At 57.3% G+C, this 16,164-nt stretch overlaps 2 protein-coding genes across 4 annotated transcripts; both read right to left on the bottom strand.

The window, feature by feature from the left end:
* Nucleotides 1–782: 782 nt before the first annotated feature.
* On the bottom strand, nucleotides 783–10,183 carry PANK2 (pantothenate kinase 2). 3 transcript variants are annotated; one of them, XM_084517018.1, is made up of 7 exons: nucleotides 9,906–10,183; nucleotides 6,276–6,628; nucleotides 5,058–5,311; nucleotides 3,935–4,111; nucleotides 3,568–3,691; nucleotides 2,159–2,284; nucleotides 783–1,698 (listed from the first exon to the last, which is right to left on the bottom strand). In XM_084517018.1, the coding sequence occupies exons 1-7, from the start codon at nucleotides 10,084–10,086 to the stop codon at nucleotides 1,648–1,650; spliced, it is 1,266 nt and encodes a 421-aa protein (XP_084373144.1). In that variant the 5' UTR covers nucleotides 10,087–10,183; the 3' UTR covers nucleotides 783–1,647. The 3 variants fall into 3 exon arrangements, with proteins under 3 accessions (XP_084373144.1, XP_084373145.1, XP_084373146.1); XM_084517019.1 differs by lacking the exon at nucleotides 9,906–10,183 and adding an exon at nucleotides 8,652–8,864; XM_084517020.1 differs by lacking the exon at nucleotides 9,906–10,183 and having other exon boundaries at nucleotides 6,419–6,628.
* Nucleotides 10,184–11,185: 1,002 nt separating this feature from the next.
* Nucleotides 11,186–16,164, bottom strand: MAVS (mitochondrial antiviral signaling protein). Its single transcript, XM_084517499.1, has 6 exons — nucleotides 15,644–16,164; nucleotides 14,789–14,963; nucleotides 14,254–14,510; nucleotides 13,370–13,916; nucleotides 13,150–13,286; nucleotides 11,186–12,761 (listed from the first exon to the last, which is right to left on the bottom strand). The coding sequence occupies exons 1-6, from the start codon at nucleotides 15,758–15,760 to the stop codon at nucleotides 12,165–12,167; spliced, it is 1,830 nt and encodes a 609-aa protein (XP_084373625.1). The 5' UTR covers nucleotides 15,761–16,164; the 3' UTR covers nucleotides 11,186–12,164.

The following is a 16,164-nucleotide window of genomic DNA, read 5'->3' as shown; positions in this document are numbered from 1 at the left end:
CCAGGTGGCTTCTGCCTCCCCTCAGCTCCCCGGGGCTGCTCCTGGAGACATCGGCCCTGCAAGGATTCCCTTCTGCACCCGGAGGTGCCCTGCCTGCGCCCAAGGGGGCTCTGGAAAAGCCCTGGGGCAAATTCTGGCTGCTAAGCCCCCCCCAGGCCTTACTTGCAGGGGCACAAAAGCTTCCTGAAGCTTTTTCTCTCCTATCCTCCCCATCCCCTTTTTTTAATTATGGGACACGCTCAGGAAGTTCCAGGCCCTTCAAGCTTTGGAGATACCTCGCTTCGTGCTGCCTGCTCCTGGCAGAACTGACGTGACAGCCTTCAGAGAAGCCTCACACAGGATCTAAGCTAGGAAAAAAAACTGCTGAATGGACCGTTTCTCCCCTTTTCAGCCCCAAACGAGAGGCAGGTGCCACGGGGACAACTGAAGCGAGCAGCGTGGGAAGGAGAACGCCAACAGCGCCCTTCTCGCTACAGCCCCTGCGCCTTTTAGAGCTGAACTCTAAAAGTGAGAAGAATTTCTAAGAAACAAGGCAAGGCAAAGCAGAGGAACAAGGAGGATCAACGCACAAGCTGCGTGGATGCAGTCAGCCTGTTTTAAACTGTTGGCCGCTAGCAGCAGCTCTGCTCTTTGGAGAGCTCGTTTGCTCGGTACGCAGCAAGCAACCTGCAAAATCCCAGCCTGGGAGTTGTTACCTTCAGAGGCTCCAAGCTGCAGCGAGCCGCTTCCCAGGCTGCTCACGGGGCTGCGTGCATGGAGAAAAAAAGAGGAGAGAACAACTCGTGGAAGGGAAGAACAGCTTCCCTCCGAACCACGGCACTTTAGCCATTAACGAGCATAAAATGGAGCGTTACAGAGACCCCAAGCGTGGCTGAAAGAAATCTTTGGTGTCGTTACGTGCAGCCTGGTCTGACAGCAGAGGGAAAGAAGAAACCTGGTTCACCCTCACGTTTGCTTTCAGCACGCCTCAAGGTCACGGGCTCCTAACGCGATGCCAACACCGCGCCGGTCTGCAGAGCGCCACAGGCTGCGAGCGGAACCGAGCTGAGCAGATTTGGGAAGCCAGGACACGATTTACACCTTCCCTTCCAGCTCTGAGAACCCCTACGCAAGGGTAAGAAGCTGCTCTAACAGAAATGAAGGCCCGCTGGCAGGCTGCTGCGTGGTGCGGAGGGGACAGGAGCGGTCCTCAGGGGTTTCAGGTGCCAGGGTTTTAGGCCCTGCCCCAACCCCAGGATTTACAGCGGAACGAGGACCTGACGTTTCATTCGCAGCACAGGAAACGTTGAGCTGGATTCTATAAAATAGGAACTAGGGGGACATCCGGCACTCACAGGGATCTTGAGGAAAGGGAAAGAGCAAATTTTGCACGACGTGACCACCATGAAACGTGTGTGGGAGGCTGCACGGAGAGGGACGCTCGATGGCGGCGGCTTCGTGCCCTGCAGACGCTCAACCCAACTGCATCCCCGCGAGCAAACCCGCTCTGAATTACAGCCTGCCTTCAACTGACAGTCAGCAACATCAATCCTGCCCTCTGACAGGATCACGCAGCCAGTTGTAACAGGTCACCGAAGCCAAACGAGGGCATCGAGGCCCAGGGAGCGCCCCGATTTTGTAGGGCCGACGTCCGGAGGCTGCAGGGAGTCAGGCTGAATCCAGGAGTTCCAGAAGAGCACCGACGGCACCAAAATAACCCTGCAAGCAAACAGACAGCAGCCATCAATAACTCAAACCTGGGCGTGCACCCGACACGAGAGGAAGAATAACAGGAATAAATACTGAACGGTGCAATTTTAAAAACTTATAAAGCATGGTGGAAGAAATAACCAGATGTAGGTACATTAGGAAGTAAATTCTGATTCTGTTTGCTACGAGGGAGCAGAGCTGCAAGGAACGAGCTGTGGTGTCATGGAAATGGTCTAGAAAAATGAAAGTTCACAAGCAAGCACGAGCTTGGCAGTAAATCATTCTTATTGTAGTTCCCAGAGCAACGTTTGTGCTTGCTGGGACCCTGCGATGGTGCCCGGAGGAACAAGGCAGCTGGAACCTGCTGCACAACGCCCAGCACCGCAGCTACAAACCCCACAGGACTGCTGCCAGAGCGCTCCAAGACCTGAGCGTTGTAAGAGAAAATAAAGCTGGAGCGTCGTTTCACCTCGTGTTCCAAGAAGAGAGCTTTCAGCTGTCCCTTCGACCAGTAGTCCAAGGCGTACGCCAGCAGCCTCATGGAGATCGTATTGATCCGCAGGAAATTGCCGACAAAAACCACTCGGTTGATGTTCTGCAGGAATGAGGGAAAAAGATTGAAAAAGATTGGAGAGTTCAGCCTGAATTTGTCGTTTTCTGCTTGCAACAAAAGCCCCACCTTCGAGTTAGAAGGAAAAAAAAACTAGAGTGCTTTTCAGGAAGGCCACGTGTAGCTTTTCAAATCCATTCTCCAGTGGGACTTGATGCAAACCAACTTGAAAGCAAACCAAAAGTCACTGGTCCACATTAAATTCCCCATTAAATCCAGAGAAACTTTACATCACCCCAAAAGCCTGCTCCTGGCAGCTAAGGAGCAAAAATTCCTTGGTGGGTGGGGATGGGAGCCACAGGTAGCAGAGTTACAGGTGTGACTGCAGCTTCTCGAGCTTAGGGATTTCACCAAATCCTTGGGGTTTTGTTATCAGGTCCCGTAACTGCTTAGAAGGGCTGTTTGGCGCGTGCCATCTCCTCTCTCTCCCCCCACCTCTGGCCTTTCACAGGGAAAGCTGAACAGCTTTCAACCTGAAAAAAAAAATAATATTTAAAAACCCATAACCAGCACAATTCTGAATGAGAGGAAGAGACCGACCCAGTTCAGATTTAAAGCGGATTTTCAGCCAAACTTTTCCCTCACAGAACGGTTCTCTGGAGCCAAGGGATGAAGGAAAACTTTCTTTTTCTCCAACAGAGAAGTAATTTTCAGTTCCCCCACTTACTGAGGAATCAGGAACACCTCCTAACTGCTCACATGCTTCTTCTTTGGATCTTCCTTCCACCCCCACACTCATTAACGCTTTGCTCTAACGAACTATTCACCATCTTCTCTTCATTACCCCGTGTGTTGGCAAGGACCCAGCTGGTGTTTTGTGGGCACGACAATTTGTGAGATACCTTGCCCGCTTTTAGCAGATAACGATGATAAATCGGGTTTGCCAACAAGTGAGGAGCGTGCTCCGAGCCAAGCGAAGAGCCTCTGCTCTTTCATAGCCCTGTACAATGCTGCTTGACATGAACGCAACAAGGCAGCACTGTAAAGAAGCTGAAAGCACAAAGATACGGTGACGGCTGCGGAAGTGGTGGCACTCGAGCGAGGAAACGAGGTAAAACAGGGTAAAAATAACCCAGGGAACCCCAAGTACGCAGGCGGGCAGGAAGAAAATTCATTTAAGAATCCAAAAGGAGCGGATTACATCTTACTGAACGTCCAGAAATACAGGAATGAATGCACCTGGATGAAGTGTATGCAGGGAAAGAGGCACAGCAGCACGGAAGGGATGCTGCAGAGGGGCAGCAGTGAGGTGGGTTTTCCCTTAGTACCTCGTTGAGGGCGCACATCCGCGCGATGGAGCCGATGTTGTTGGTGATGGTTATCAGGGTGGCCTTCGCGAGATCCTCCTTGCTGACAGACTCCCGCTTCTCCTTGCTCATCATGTTCCCAAAACTGCAAGGAAAGGCTCGGGGTTAAAGGCCTGGTTAAATCAGAACTCCAGAAGAGAAAGGGAATCACTACGTTAACTAAAATGATTCATTTGGAAGCTTTTCTAGCTTTACAAAGCAGCACAGGCAGTCATTTAGATCTGGTGCAACACCAGCAGGAGTGGTGGATCTCCTAAAACATACAAATCCAGTTTTTCATCGTTGCAGAAGTTATTGTAGGGAAAAAAAAAACACCACCAAGCCTTACCTGGACGCCACGGCCCAGCCCGGCAGTCCAAAGCGCTCGTAGTCTCCGCCGTAGATGTCCCGCACCAATTTGTCCACTTTGGTGCTGTCCCCGTGGGACGCCATCTCCAGGGCTTCTTCGAAGGTGGAGCAACCGGTGAGAAGGCAGCAGAGACCGAAAAAGGTTCCCCCTCCGAGGCTGCGATGTAAAAGGGAACCCAAGTCACCCACCTGGCTTCTGAAGGGGCACGGGAGCTCGTGCAAGCTGCCCCATCCCTCCTGCTGCTTCTCTTTTTGGTGAGAATAATCCCAAAAAGAGGAGCTCTTCTCTTTAAACCCGCTCCTTTCCAGCGGCCCGCAGCCTGTACGCGACCCCATGCCCTCACAGCCTTCTGCAGAGGGCATGTTCCTAAATAAGAAGGCAGCTTTCCTGTTTTACAAACATCCACCTTCTTCCCAGCGCTCTGAGGAGCTGATCCCAAAATAAATAGCGGTCCTGAGGGCTTCACGGAGCATTAAGGCACAGCTATGCACAACGCTGGAAAAAACGACGTCCTGTGCACGCTGCTGTGCAAACACACCACTAAACACGTCTGAGAGGAGTCAGGTCTGTGCTGTGGGGGCGTTATTATTATTATTATCGCTCTTTTTAAAGAAATTGTGGAAAAGCTTAAAGCCAAGGAGCTCTCTGGCTCTGCTGGCACCACGAGTCACATCTCCAAGAACTGCAGCAGCCCAGCAATGGCTGGGGAGTTACGGTTGTTCCAGCAGCCCTTTGCCAAAAAAAAAGGTACCTTGCACGAGTTTGGATTCAAATCTCTGCTGCTATGACTGGAGCTAACCGTGGGCACGAGCAGGTTGGGGTTAGTACCGAAACGTGGGATCTCTGCTGAATAAAAGGGTTTAATTCCTGCAGCGGGGCAACTCAGAAAACAGCCTCTAAGGACACAAGTTGCAGCAGGGAGACTAAAACATGACATTCAGATTCCCTCTTCCAGGAGGGATCTTTATTGGCAGAGAGAAGGGACTGCAGGAGAAGCTGGAGGCTGACACTCAACTCGGCCCTGAAAACACCATCTACAACGCAGAAAAAACCATTTAGGAGCCTAAAATAAGGCTCCCTCCCCCCCTCTCACAGCGCTCACCTGGTGCCCGTTACCCGTTTGTAGTTCTCTTTCGAGTAGACGGCCAAAATGCTGACCCCCGAGCCGATGTTCACCAGGAGGAGCGGGTAGGGGTTCTCCAAGGTGAACGGCAGCTTCTGGCACCGCTCGGCGTCCGTGGGGTTTTCGAAGTAGTAGCACTCCGAGTGGCCGTTGAAGCCGACCGAGTCGATGTAGAGCACTCCTTTGATAAGGCAGTCGAGCTCGTCGAGCTTCCGCAGCTGAAGGTCACCCATCTGGCGCGGGGGGAAAGGAAAAGAAAGAGATGGGATATTCGAGAAGTAGCGAGGGACACAAAGGGTTTGTGCTCAGGGCTAGGAAAACGTCTTCATTTCAGTTATCCCCGCATCTCGTGGTGGCAGGGAAAGAAGTGTGGAGGGCAGGAGGGCTGCGCGCCCCCCAGCACGGGCTGCTAACTGCCCTGGCGTGAAGCACGTGTGCACAAAGGAGGGGGAAACAAGCAATTTGAAGCAGATTTGGAAGCCAAGAGAATCCCATCAACTGCCCAGGGGCTCAGGACTAGCATGAAAAGGAAGAAAAAAAATGAAGAGAGGCTTAACGGCTCAAAAAAAAATTAAAAAAGAGTTCTGAGATTGTTTTCTGCTTATATCACTGCCTGGAGTGCACAAAATCCCTCTTCGGTACATTTTTCAAGGCTTGGTTGAACAAAGAATGTAGCACACACGTACTACAGCCCTAAACAAGGCTTTATCTTACAAGGAAGCCACACGATGATGTCAAATCCCCCCCCTCCTGACCTCCTTTTGATTAATTCCCCACCTAATTGGGCTGAACCTCAACCAGCCGAGTTACGTGCGTTAGACACAAAACCACACGAGCTAGGGAACGATATGAAAAAAGAATTAAGCATGTGAACACAGTGATGAGGAAACACCAGGAGATCAGCACAATCACAGATTAATAACAGAGCAAATCTTGTAAGGGCACACAGCACGGCAGCCAGCGAGTCGTTGCAGGGCTGTGGGAAGGCTTTTAGGAAAGGGGTTGGAATTCAGGGAGCTGAACGCGGCTCCGCACAGTTCCCTGAGCTAATTTGGGTTGAATTAGGCGCGCTCTTCCGACGCTGATTTAGAGGAGTTTGGAGTCTGCAGGGAGAGGCTGGAAGCAATTCCTAGCTCGAAGCTCAACCAGGGTGGCGCTAGCAGATCCTAAGTGTGTAGAGAAGCCAAAAATGCCTACTGTGCGAAAGTCCTGCTCAAATTTGTACGCTCCACCTCCCGTGGCACATAAGGTAGTATGGAGGCTCGAGAAGTGCTTTTCGCTTCCCATTTGAATAAAAGCAGGCATGTCATGAGTAGGAAAGCGTATAAAGTGCAGATTGCCTTTGCGTCCACACAGGGTAAGGTCCTTTAGCTCTAGGTGCACATCCCGAATGCCTGTGGAGCCGTAGGCTACGTTGGAGGTCAGGTACTTTCGGATGCTTTTGAGGTTTTCCACTTCTTCCTTCTCCTCTTCGGCGGTGATGTCCTTGGGTTCAAAATACACCAGTTTCACCAAGGTGCCTCCGATGTCCAGGCCAAACCAAGGGAAGACTAGAAAGGGGAGAGAAAAGAAGAATAAAAGAGACAAAAATGGGCTATGGAACACCAAAACTACTTACAGACTGAATTGATGCATGCAATTCTCTGAGGACTCCAAAACACAGCCCCACTGGAGCTACCCAAACTGGTGGGAAATACAAATTGTGTGCTCTTTGTCAGCACGTGGCTGTCAGCACTGAGAGCCCTCAGCTAACTCCTCCTTTGAGGCAGCTGGTGCTCGGGAGCCCCCCAAAACCTCTCTGCAATCCCCCAAATCCCCGCAGCACCCTAAAGACACGGCCCCGGCCGGGTGCCGCTCTGATTTTAATCCCCAGCGATTTCTTTCCATAAAGTCCTGAGCCGGAGCCAGAGCCGAGGCTAATTCCAGTGCTGTTCCATCAAAGCAAGGCACAGACGGTAACTAATTACAGCACGCAACGCCGGGGTAGACGAGGCATCTAAGATGCCCCAGGGAGGCGAAAACAAACGTCTAATTGGATTATTTTATTAGTCAAATTCCCCCCCTCGGTGTAAAATACGCATCAGTGGCAGGCCCAGCAGCGGTTACGGCTGCGTTAGGTAATGAGCTTCTTGGAGAAGATGAAGAGAAAACCCCGATGAGATGGAATCTGCGATGGGAGCGGGGAACTGGAAGGGATTAATAGTGGTGTTAACGAGCTGAAGGCTAGGCGGGAGCCACCGAGACACGGGGGAGCCCAAGCAAAGGGAAAAGCGCAGCCACGGGCTTGTGGCAGCAGGGTGAAACCCTCGGTGTTCTGTAAAGGAAAAAAAAAACTGTTCTGTTCTGTGAAGAGAGATGAAAGGAGACATAAGAAGCCCATAACAGGCCCACGAAGCTCTGAACAGGTGGAACAGCAAGGGTGGAGGCTCTCCACAGCGGGCTCCCTGAAGATGGGGAAAAAAAACAAGGGGAGAACCAGAAAACCCAAGGGGAGGACGCTCTCCTGGCCGGGCGCCACCACCAGCTGCTGTTTCTCCTCAAATACTGATTTCTCCAGCATCTACCACAGTCAGAGACAGCTTTCCTGGCCCAATTTGGGATCTGCAGGCTCTGCTGTCTCCCAGCACCTTCCGGGAAGCGTTTTGCCTCTCGGTGGTGTCTAAAAGAAAGGCCTGCTAAAGCAGGTGCAGCGTCTTCAAAGCAATTTTCTTCCAAAAGAACAAAATTCTTCATCTTTTGGCCTGAGGAAGGTTCTCCTCCCTTAGCACAGGCGCTGCACAAAGCATCCTGTGAGCACTTTTTCATACACACAGTTCAGTTGTGGCTTTCTGTCTCAAAACCATGCATTTTTTCCAGTGGGCAGATCTCTGGATCCGGTCTGTGAGCGAAGTGGGGAGCTTCCAGCCCCCCAAAACACAGCTGGAGGAGCTGCAGAGCGCCAGGATCGAAGAGGTGATGAGTTAAAGGTCTCTGTGGTGGGTTTTCTTCATGTGACTGGCAGGATTGCAGGCTGATCCCTGAGTTCGGAGGCACTTCTGTTAGCAGCTAAAAAGATTTGCCCGTGGAGCAACGAAGACTGACGATTTAGCCGAGTGCACAACGACAAAAACCACTCGATGCCGTATTTTAATAGCGTTATGCTGCTATGGAAATGGGAGAGCTGGGGGGAAAAGGAAAAAAAACAGCATTTGTCAGCATTAAATGCAGAGTGCCACTCATCTCACAGCTCCGAAAAGGGGAATTCACGTTTCATACGTGACTCCAAATCAGGAAAAGGCATTTAAAAGAATTGAAGCTTAAATTCTGTGTTGCAAAGGAGCTGCTGAAGCAGTTTTAGGGCTTCTTATTTGGAAGAAGACGCTAGAAGTTCCAAAGCCAACGTTCTGCTGCTCCTCGCTGCCTGGGCATCGCTGGTTTCTCTCCTCCTTCCTCTTCCTCCCAGCCCAGCCCGCAGGCGCAGACCTCACAGGAAACTCCAACAACCCCAGAAAGGAATTCCTCCTTTTGCAGAAACTGCCCAAGAGCAGAGCGGGGGGGGTTAATCCCTTAATGCACGGCTCCACCCACACCCACCCTCATTTTTGAGCTCTCCTTCGCAGCTGATGGCTCCCTAAGGAGGAATCCTGTGGCTCCCAGTGGGATCTCCAGGATCTTCAGGGGATCTCCTTAGAGGCAGCCACACCAGACTCACTCCCCAAGGTGGTTTTGCTGCACATGAATGACAAAGGCAATCACTGAGGAGGCTCTGCAGCGGGCGAGCACTTTGAAACCACTTTTTGGGCTTTTTTTTTGGCCGTAACAGTGTGGCTGGCAAAGAAAAAACTCCCTTTTCTCCAGCAGCCAGAAAAAAAAGCCTTTAGCACTGAGGAGAAGATCACGGAAAGCACCGCACGATGCGGGGACTGCAGCGGCTCAGCTGCACGGTAATTCTGATTGCTGCTTTCAGGCCGGGCTGCCCCGGCCTCGGGCTCTGTTTGGGGTGTCCTTCAAGGGCTGTGTCCTTCAGGAGCCGTGTTATGGTGCCGCTGCCTCCTCCTGCGGGCACCCCCGGGCACCTGCAGGCCCCCAGCTCCGGGAAAGCGGCCACGGCTGCTGCCAAAACCCGGGCTGCCACCTGCTCTGTGCCAGCCCACGCAGTGTGGCTCAGGGGCTGGCTTGTCACAACGTCCCTGCTGAGCCGTGGGGCTTCTCTGCACCCCTGCTCCCCACTGCCGTGCTCCCACCAGGCACTGCTCCAACCCTCACTGCCTGGCTCTGCCTGTGGGCTGCTGTCCCTTGTGTCCCCTCGTCCCGTATCCCCCCCTGTCCCCCTGTCTGTGTGCCGTGTCCTCCTGTCTGTCCTCTTGTCCCCCACCTGTGTCCTTCTGTCTCCCTGGCCCTTTATCCTCCTGCCCTGTGTCCCCTCCTTTCCCCTGCGTCTCCCCCTGTCCTTCTGTCCCCCTACCCCGTGTCCCCTGTCCCCTTATCCCCCATCCTTCTGTCCCTTTGTATCCCCCTGTCCTTCCATCCCCCTGTCCCCTTATCCCCTGTCCTTCTGTCCCCCTGTCCAACCCCCCCATTACACCCCCATAGCGCCCCCTGCACCCCCTTAGCCCCGCCCCCAACCCCCCTAGCCCCACCCACCTCCCTTAACCACGCCCCCTCCCTTAAACCCCGCCCACCCCACCCCCTCCCACCCACCCCTCCTTCCCCTTAAGCCCCGCCCCCTCCTCTAGGCCACACCCCCTTCCCACCCAGGCTCCGCCCCTCCCTTTAGGCCCCTCCCCCTCCCTTTAAACCCCTCCCCCTCCCCTTTAGGCCCCGCCCCCTCCCCTGAGGCGCACTCACGCGGCCGGTTCTTGCGGACCGAGTCCCGCCGCTGCCTGCCGCTAGGCCCGGCCGCCGCCGAGCTGTCAGCGCCCGCCGCGCCTCCACCTCCACCTCCGCTCCACCGCCTCGGGGGCCCGGAGTCCGCTCCCCGCCTCCGGGCCTTGTCCTCCGCCCCGCCGCCGTTGCGCAGCGGCTCCATCCGCAGCGCGGCCCTTCCCCATGGGCCGCCCGCCCCGCCGCGCCCCTCAGCCGCCGCCGTCGCCGCCGCCACAGCCGCAGCCGCCGCCCGCAGCGCGCCTGCGCCGAGCGGCCCCGGCCCTGCCTCCCCCCCCCCGTCTGAGGGCCCGGCCGCGCTCGCTCCTGCCCCGAGGGAAGGGGGCGGGAGGAGCCGTGAGGCGGCGGCCAATCGGCTGCCGCCGTTGAGCGGAGCGACGGGTGGGGTGGCCAATGAGGGGAGAGGGATGGGAGGCGGCGGGGTGGGGAGCCAATAGGAGGAGGGAGCGCGGGGAGGGGAGGGGCGGGGATGGGAGACGGAGTTGGCCTATGGCGTGCTTTCGGGGAGAGAGTGACAGGGCCGTCGGCCAATGGAGTGAGGTGAATGCGGTTGGGGCGGGATAACGCGGATGATTGACAGCCGGGGTAACCATGGCAACGCAGACGGGGGCCGAGGGGAAGACTGCAGTAGGCCCGGCTGGGCTGGGCCGCGGGGGGGGGGGAGGGGGGGCTGCTTTGCATACGATTTGCATATGCAAATAGCGAGGCCTCTCCCTCCGGCTGCCTTTTCTGTCACGACATGAGCGCAATATGTCACGACATGCACCCCCACACACCCTTAGGGCCATCCCTAGGGAAATGGGGGCGCTCCCACTGGGGGCGGGTCTGGACTGAGGGCTAATTGGTAATTAGCCATGGGTAATTAGGGGGTAACGGCCGATTGCTAATTACCTGGCGCACCCCCAGCACGGCCGGCTGTGACCGCAGCCCTGCAGCCTGCCCTGCCCTCGCTGCGCCCCGCAGAGGACACCCAACGCTGCAAAAAGGGCTGCTTCCAGCCACCTTGCCCAAAACCTCCCTAATTCTCCCCAAAAGACACCCGGGAACCCCCCACCAGCAGGGTTTGGGAGCGGAGCTGAACCCAGAGGGGCTCGGCTCCATCCCTGCACCAGCTCCTGCAGGCACAGGGTCAGGATTTGGGATTTATTTCAGTTCCCCTTCCCCCTGCCCCCCCCATACCCTTCCCCGCCCTACAAAATTTGGGATTTTCCCCCCGTTACGCGCAGGGCACCTCAAGGGTTCTGTGAAGCGGCAAAGGGTTTTATTCCGTGTTTCACAACACGCCTCGTTGTTTATTTTTTAAAGGATTCGCAGGGCACAATCCCCTTCCCGCGGGTTCGCCCGCTGCCGAGGCTCTTAAAGTGCTACGTGGCGAGGTGGGAGCGGCGGCACGTCGCACCGAACACCGAAAAAAATGAAAAAAAAAATGAGAAAACTTCGTGCTTTTATCAAGTAAAATGAATCAGCCGCTTCCCAGGAGCGATTCAAGTGGAAATACGAAGTGAGTGAGACGTCGCGACGAAGTTCTGGGGAAATAAGGGAAGGATTCTGCTAAGAGAGCCCTGCTCCGGGTGCTGCATTTGGGAAGATTTTCCGTGTCCGCTGCAAATTCAGAGGAAATCCGAGCGTTAAAAGCTGCGGCTTCCGTGGGGAGCTGTGTGCGAAGCACTCACGGACAAAATTCCTTAAGGCTGAGCAAAATGTTTCGCTGGGCACTGCTGGCGGGGGAATTCCGGGCTCTTCTCCCTGCTTGGGGGGAGCTTTGGGAATTCACCGCGGCCTTTTTGAGAGGAGAGCAGCCCCCGGCGCGGCAGAGGACATAAAGTGCGCTCTGAAAGCCCTCTGCCACCCGCCCACAGATCCAAAACCGGGCGCAGCTCACGTCCAGCCCCAAAATCAGCCCCGTCAGAGCAAAATCCCGCTGTTTGTTTCCTGCCCGTCGTTTTTCGGAAGGCACTTCGTGCGTTTGGCTGCGGAATTGAATTGGGTTTGGGGTTTCAGCTCGGTTGGAAGCCCCGCAGCACGATCCCCGTGCGCTCCAAGCCGCTCCCTGGGGGCGGTCGGGAAATTCGGGACCCGAATTTGGAACAGGACCTTTGGGGTAAGGCTGCTCCTCGGGGTTTCAGACGTCTCCTCGGGGTTTCAGACGTGCCAGACGAATCCCTGCGGGGAAGAGGAACCTCCCAAGGGCGGCCCCAGCTCCCCGTTTCCCTCTCCCCTCCTCTATTTCTGCAGCCGGGCGTACACCAGGAAGGCCACGGCGGAGATGAGCGCGATGCCCACGGCCGGGACGAGGTAGGGCAAGGAAAACCCGGGGCTGTCCCCAGAGCTGGGGACACCGCGGCCACCCCTCGAGTGAGAATCTGGGAGGCTGCCCACGCCACCAGCTCCATCCTGGAGCTCGTTGCTCGCCTTCAGCAGCACGCTGGGGCTGTGCTCCACGCGGATCTCCTCGGTTCTCCAGCTGAGAGGCGAACAGGAGCGCGTTTCCCCCGCTTCTTCTCTTCCAGGAACCGGGGAACAACGTCCCGAAGCGGATCCCTCGTGCGTTTCTCCGGGATCTGAGCTGTCTGAGCTCATCAGGAGCGGGTCGCTGCTCAAACCGAGGTGATCGGTGGCCTCGGAAGCCACCCGCGGGCTTTCCCCCGGCAGCGAGAGGAGGACGCCCGGCTTGCTGAGCTCCACGTCCTCCTCCGGGCCGTTGGGAGAGGCCCAGATGCTTGTGGCGGAGCTCCCCTGGCAGGACGTCCTCCCAGGTGGGCTCACGGAGCTTCCCCCCACTGCTGAGCCCTGCAGAGGGGCCGCCGAGGCCGGGAGCACCTTTGGGAGACAGCAAAAGGGGGAAAAAGGGGAGCAGGGAGGTGCTGACCAACGAATCTTGGCTCCCTTTCTCCTCCCAGCGTTTGGGAAACCATCCCAAACCCCAAAGCTGACCAAACGAAGCCCCACAAAATCAGCGGGGGATGTTCCAGTGAGTTCGGGGTCGGGCTGGGGTCGGGCTGGGCTCGTGCGTGCTGCAACAGCCAGCAGGTGAGGCTGCACACAGGCCCTAAAATACAGCTTGGGGACAGGAAAAGGAACACAGAGGGGAAAAAAACCCGAGTAAACTCACCCCCAGCTCAAAAAGCCTTACGCTGCAGCAAAAATAAAAAGTTCCCAGGCAGGGGAGATTAAAAGGACCTGAATGAGGCACCGAAAGGTCACCTACTTTCTCCTCTGCTGGCACGGGGGGGGTGCTGCTGGCTGCCTTCCCCGCAGGCAGCGTTTGCTCTGGCACAGGAAGCTTCCAGGAGATGTCACGGGATGGGGAAGCGTCTCTGGGGGCGGTGGTTTCCACCCGAGTGTCTGACGGGGAGAGAACAAGACGCTGCGTTAACCAGGAGACCTTCCAGAAGCTCGCCGCCAGCCAGCTTGGGAAGGAAACTCACCTCCACCTTCGTGTTCTCGCAGCATCCCGGCCAGTTTCTGCTCTGCATCGAACTGCCGCTGGATGAGGAGGGGGCTGCGCACATCCACCAGGCTGCTGGGAGCCTCTCCGTGCTCAGCGCCGAGCTCAGCCTCCTTCTCCTGCCTCCCCTGCGATCCCGGGGGCTCTGCCAACTCTGCGGGCAGCTCGGCGGAGATGTAAACGTCTTCCTGGGGCTCGTTTCTGGGCTGCCCCGCGCCGCGAGCGCTGAGCGGATCCCTGAGCGGGACGGATGTGCCCAGCCCCGAGCCCGGCGCCGCACGGTGCAGGTGTTTGGAGTTCCCGAAGCAGCCGTCGGCCACGCACACCGGGGATCGCTGGCTCAGCCACTCCCGGCCCTGCTCGGGGGGCGCAGCCCACGGAAAAAGCCCCCCAGGGGGCCCCGCTGCCACCCCCTCAGCCTCCGTCGGGCACGGGAGCGGCCCCGCAGCGCTGCGCCCATCGCTCGCTCCACTGTAGGTTGTGGCCAGAGGTGGTGGTGGAGGCTGCGGGCTCGTTTTTTCCAGGGGCTGGAAGAAAAGGAGCTGGTAAATCGCTGGGCAGCCCCATTTTGTCCCGGCTGAGGACTCACAGGGCACCAGGGAGCACAGAACAAGAGCAAAGCCCGTCCTCGCACGGTTATAGGGCCGAGTGGAGGCTAAAAGGGTGCAGCTTGCTGCTTCTCACCAGCAGAAGCCGCATTCTACCCCAAATTCTGCGTGGAAATGGCACAGAAGGTGCCCGGGTGGGTGAAGCTGCCAGGTACGGCGAGCACACAGCAGAAACCAGCAGCAAGAGCGTGCCCGTGGCATCCAAAGCACCAAAACTCGGCTCCAAAAGGGATCTTTGCAGCCCTGTCCTGCTCACCTTTTCCTGCACAGGGGCCCTGGCATCCAGGTCGGTGCTGGGAACGTCCCTGCTTGCAGCTGGGCTCGCACTGGTGGCGGCAGAGCCCCCAGTGGACGAGGTGCAGCGGGGAGGATCGGCCAGCGGGGCGTCCGCAGCGGGTTTTGGCCCCGAAAATGGCAGCTGGGCACTGACAGAGACAGCAGGCCGGGCATCGGGAGGGAAGGAGGCAGCAGCAGGATTTGGAGCAGCTGGCGGAGCTGAGGCTCTTGGAGAAGCTGAGGAGGTGCAGGTAAAAGCTGAGGCGGCGCGGAAAAGCCGAGGAGGCAGAGGGTGGACGTGGGGCTGAGGCAGCCCCTCTCGCACCCATGCTCCGTCCCCACATCAGCCAAACCTGCAGCACCCCTTAATTCCCGTTTCCACCTCCCCTTAGGACAAGGATGCTGAGACACACAGCCCACTGCCACCCCAAGCAGCTTTGAACAAGGATCCCTGCCGCCCTCCTCCCGTCCCCAGGCACGTCACCAGGGCAAGGTGCTGCAGGGAGGCCACTTACGGATTCGGTAGAGGTCGTAGACCTGCTGCAGCTCTTCGGCCAGGTGCCCCGCGTTGTTCTGGTGCAGGGCGTTGATCAGGTCGGTCACCCAGCCCCGGCAGCACTTCACGCGCTGATAGAATTTGTAGGCGGTCGCATTGCTGCCCCGCATCTCCTGCCGGGTATGAAGTTCATCCTGAACAAAGAACACCAAGAGGCAAGGCGTGCCTTAGAGGGAGAATCACAGAACTGTTTGGGTTGGAAGGGACCCTAAAACCCAGCTATTTCCAGCCCCTGCCATGGGCAGGGACATCTCCCACCAGACCAGGTTGCCCAAAGCCCCATCCAGCCTGGCCTTGGGCATTGCCAGGGCTGGGGCAGCCACAGCTCCTCGGGGCGGCCTGGGCAGGGCCTCACCACCCTCATAGTGAAGGATTTCTGCCTTGTATCTAACCTAAATCTGCCCTCTTTTAGTTTAAAGTTGTTACTCCTTTTCCTATCACTGCCCTCCCCCGACGAAGAGTCCCTCCCCAGCATTCCTGCAGCCCCCTTTAGGTACGGGCAGGCCACTGGGAGCTCTCCCTGGGGGTTTCTCTTCCCCAGGCCCACCACTCCCCTCTCTCAGAGCTGTTCCAGCCCCTGAGCACCCCCACGGCCTCCTCAGGCCCTGCTCCAGCAGCTCCATTTCCCCGTGCTGGGCCCAGAGCCGAGCACAGCACCACGAAGGGGGGTCAAAACAGCAGAGCAGAAGGTGACACCCCCCTCCCTCGCCTTGCTGGCCACAAATAACCAGAAACAAAGCTTCTGCACCCCCCTCCCCCCCACCCCGTGCTATAACACCAGGCGAGGTGCCCGGTTTTAACACCAGCGACTTACCCTGTCCGCTTCGGTGAGGCAGCCGAGGGAATCGACCAGCGACGCCACGTGGATGTTCTTGAACTTGGCCATGTTCCTCAGGATGTGGTTGTACACCTTGTCCTCCGCGAAGCCCATCCCGCCTCAGCGCCTGAGGGGGAGAGGGAGGCCCGAGGGGGAGCAGGGCCCGCTTGGCGACGCCCGGCGGAGCTCGAAGGGGGCACCGAGAGGCAGCTCCCGAGCACGGAGGCAGCACGGGGAGCTTTTTGGGGAAAAAAACAGCTCAGCCTGGCCTCCCGGGGCAGCTCTGAGGGGATTTAGGGTCGGGGACGCGCTCCCGGTACCTCACAACCCTCCCGGCCCGCCGCCGCCACAGCCGCCGCGTCACCGGCCGGCCGCTAAGCCCGCCCACTTTCCCCTTCTCGCGCCTCTCATTGGTCGCAACGCCTGTCCGTCGAGGGAAAGGCGGGCACTGATAGGCGGAGCGCTGTGAGGTGGCCTAGGGCCGCCCCGCGGGCTGAGGCCTCGGGGCCGCGCCCGGT

Source organism: Aythya ferina (genome assembly GCF_964211825.1).
Source record: "Aythya ferina genome assembly, chromosome: 4".
In the NCBI taxonomy this organism is placed as follows: Eukaryota; Metazoa; Chordata; class Aves; order Anseriformes; family Anatidae; genus Aythya; species Aythya ferina.
The sequence above is the reverse complement of the archived record's forward strand: the minus strand, read 5'-3'. Positions and strand labels throughout refer to the sequence as shown.

Bases quoted from the DNA above. Each gene is read 5' to 3' on its own strand.
- PANK2 (XM_084517018.1), bottom strand. From the start codon at position 10,086: ATGGAGCCGCTGCGCAACGGCGGCGGGGCGGAGGACAAGGCCCGGAGG. The intron at 3,692-3,934 runs GTAAGGCTTGGT...CTTTCCTTGCAG, and splicing joins GGCTGGGCCGTGGCGTCCAG to TTTTGGGAACATGATGAGCA. The intron at 2,285-3,567 runs GTACTAAGGGAA...TCATTCCTGCAG, and splicing joins GGATGTGCGCCCTCAACGAG to AACATCAACCGAGTGGTTTT.
- MAVS (XM_084517499.1), bottom strand. From the start codon at position 15,760: ATGGGCTTCGCGGAGGACAAGGTGTACAACCACATCCTGAGGAACATG. The intron at 14,511-14,788 runs GTAAGTGGCCTC...GCACCTCCTCAG, and splicing joins CTACGACCTCTACCGAATCC to CTTCTCCAAGAGCCTCAGCT. The intron at 12,762-13,149 runs GTAGGTGACCTT...TGTCTCCCAAAG, and splicing joins CCGTGCCAGCAGAGGAGAAA to GTGCTCCCGGCCTCGGCGGC.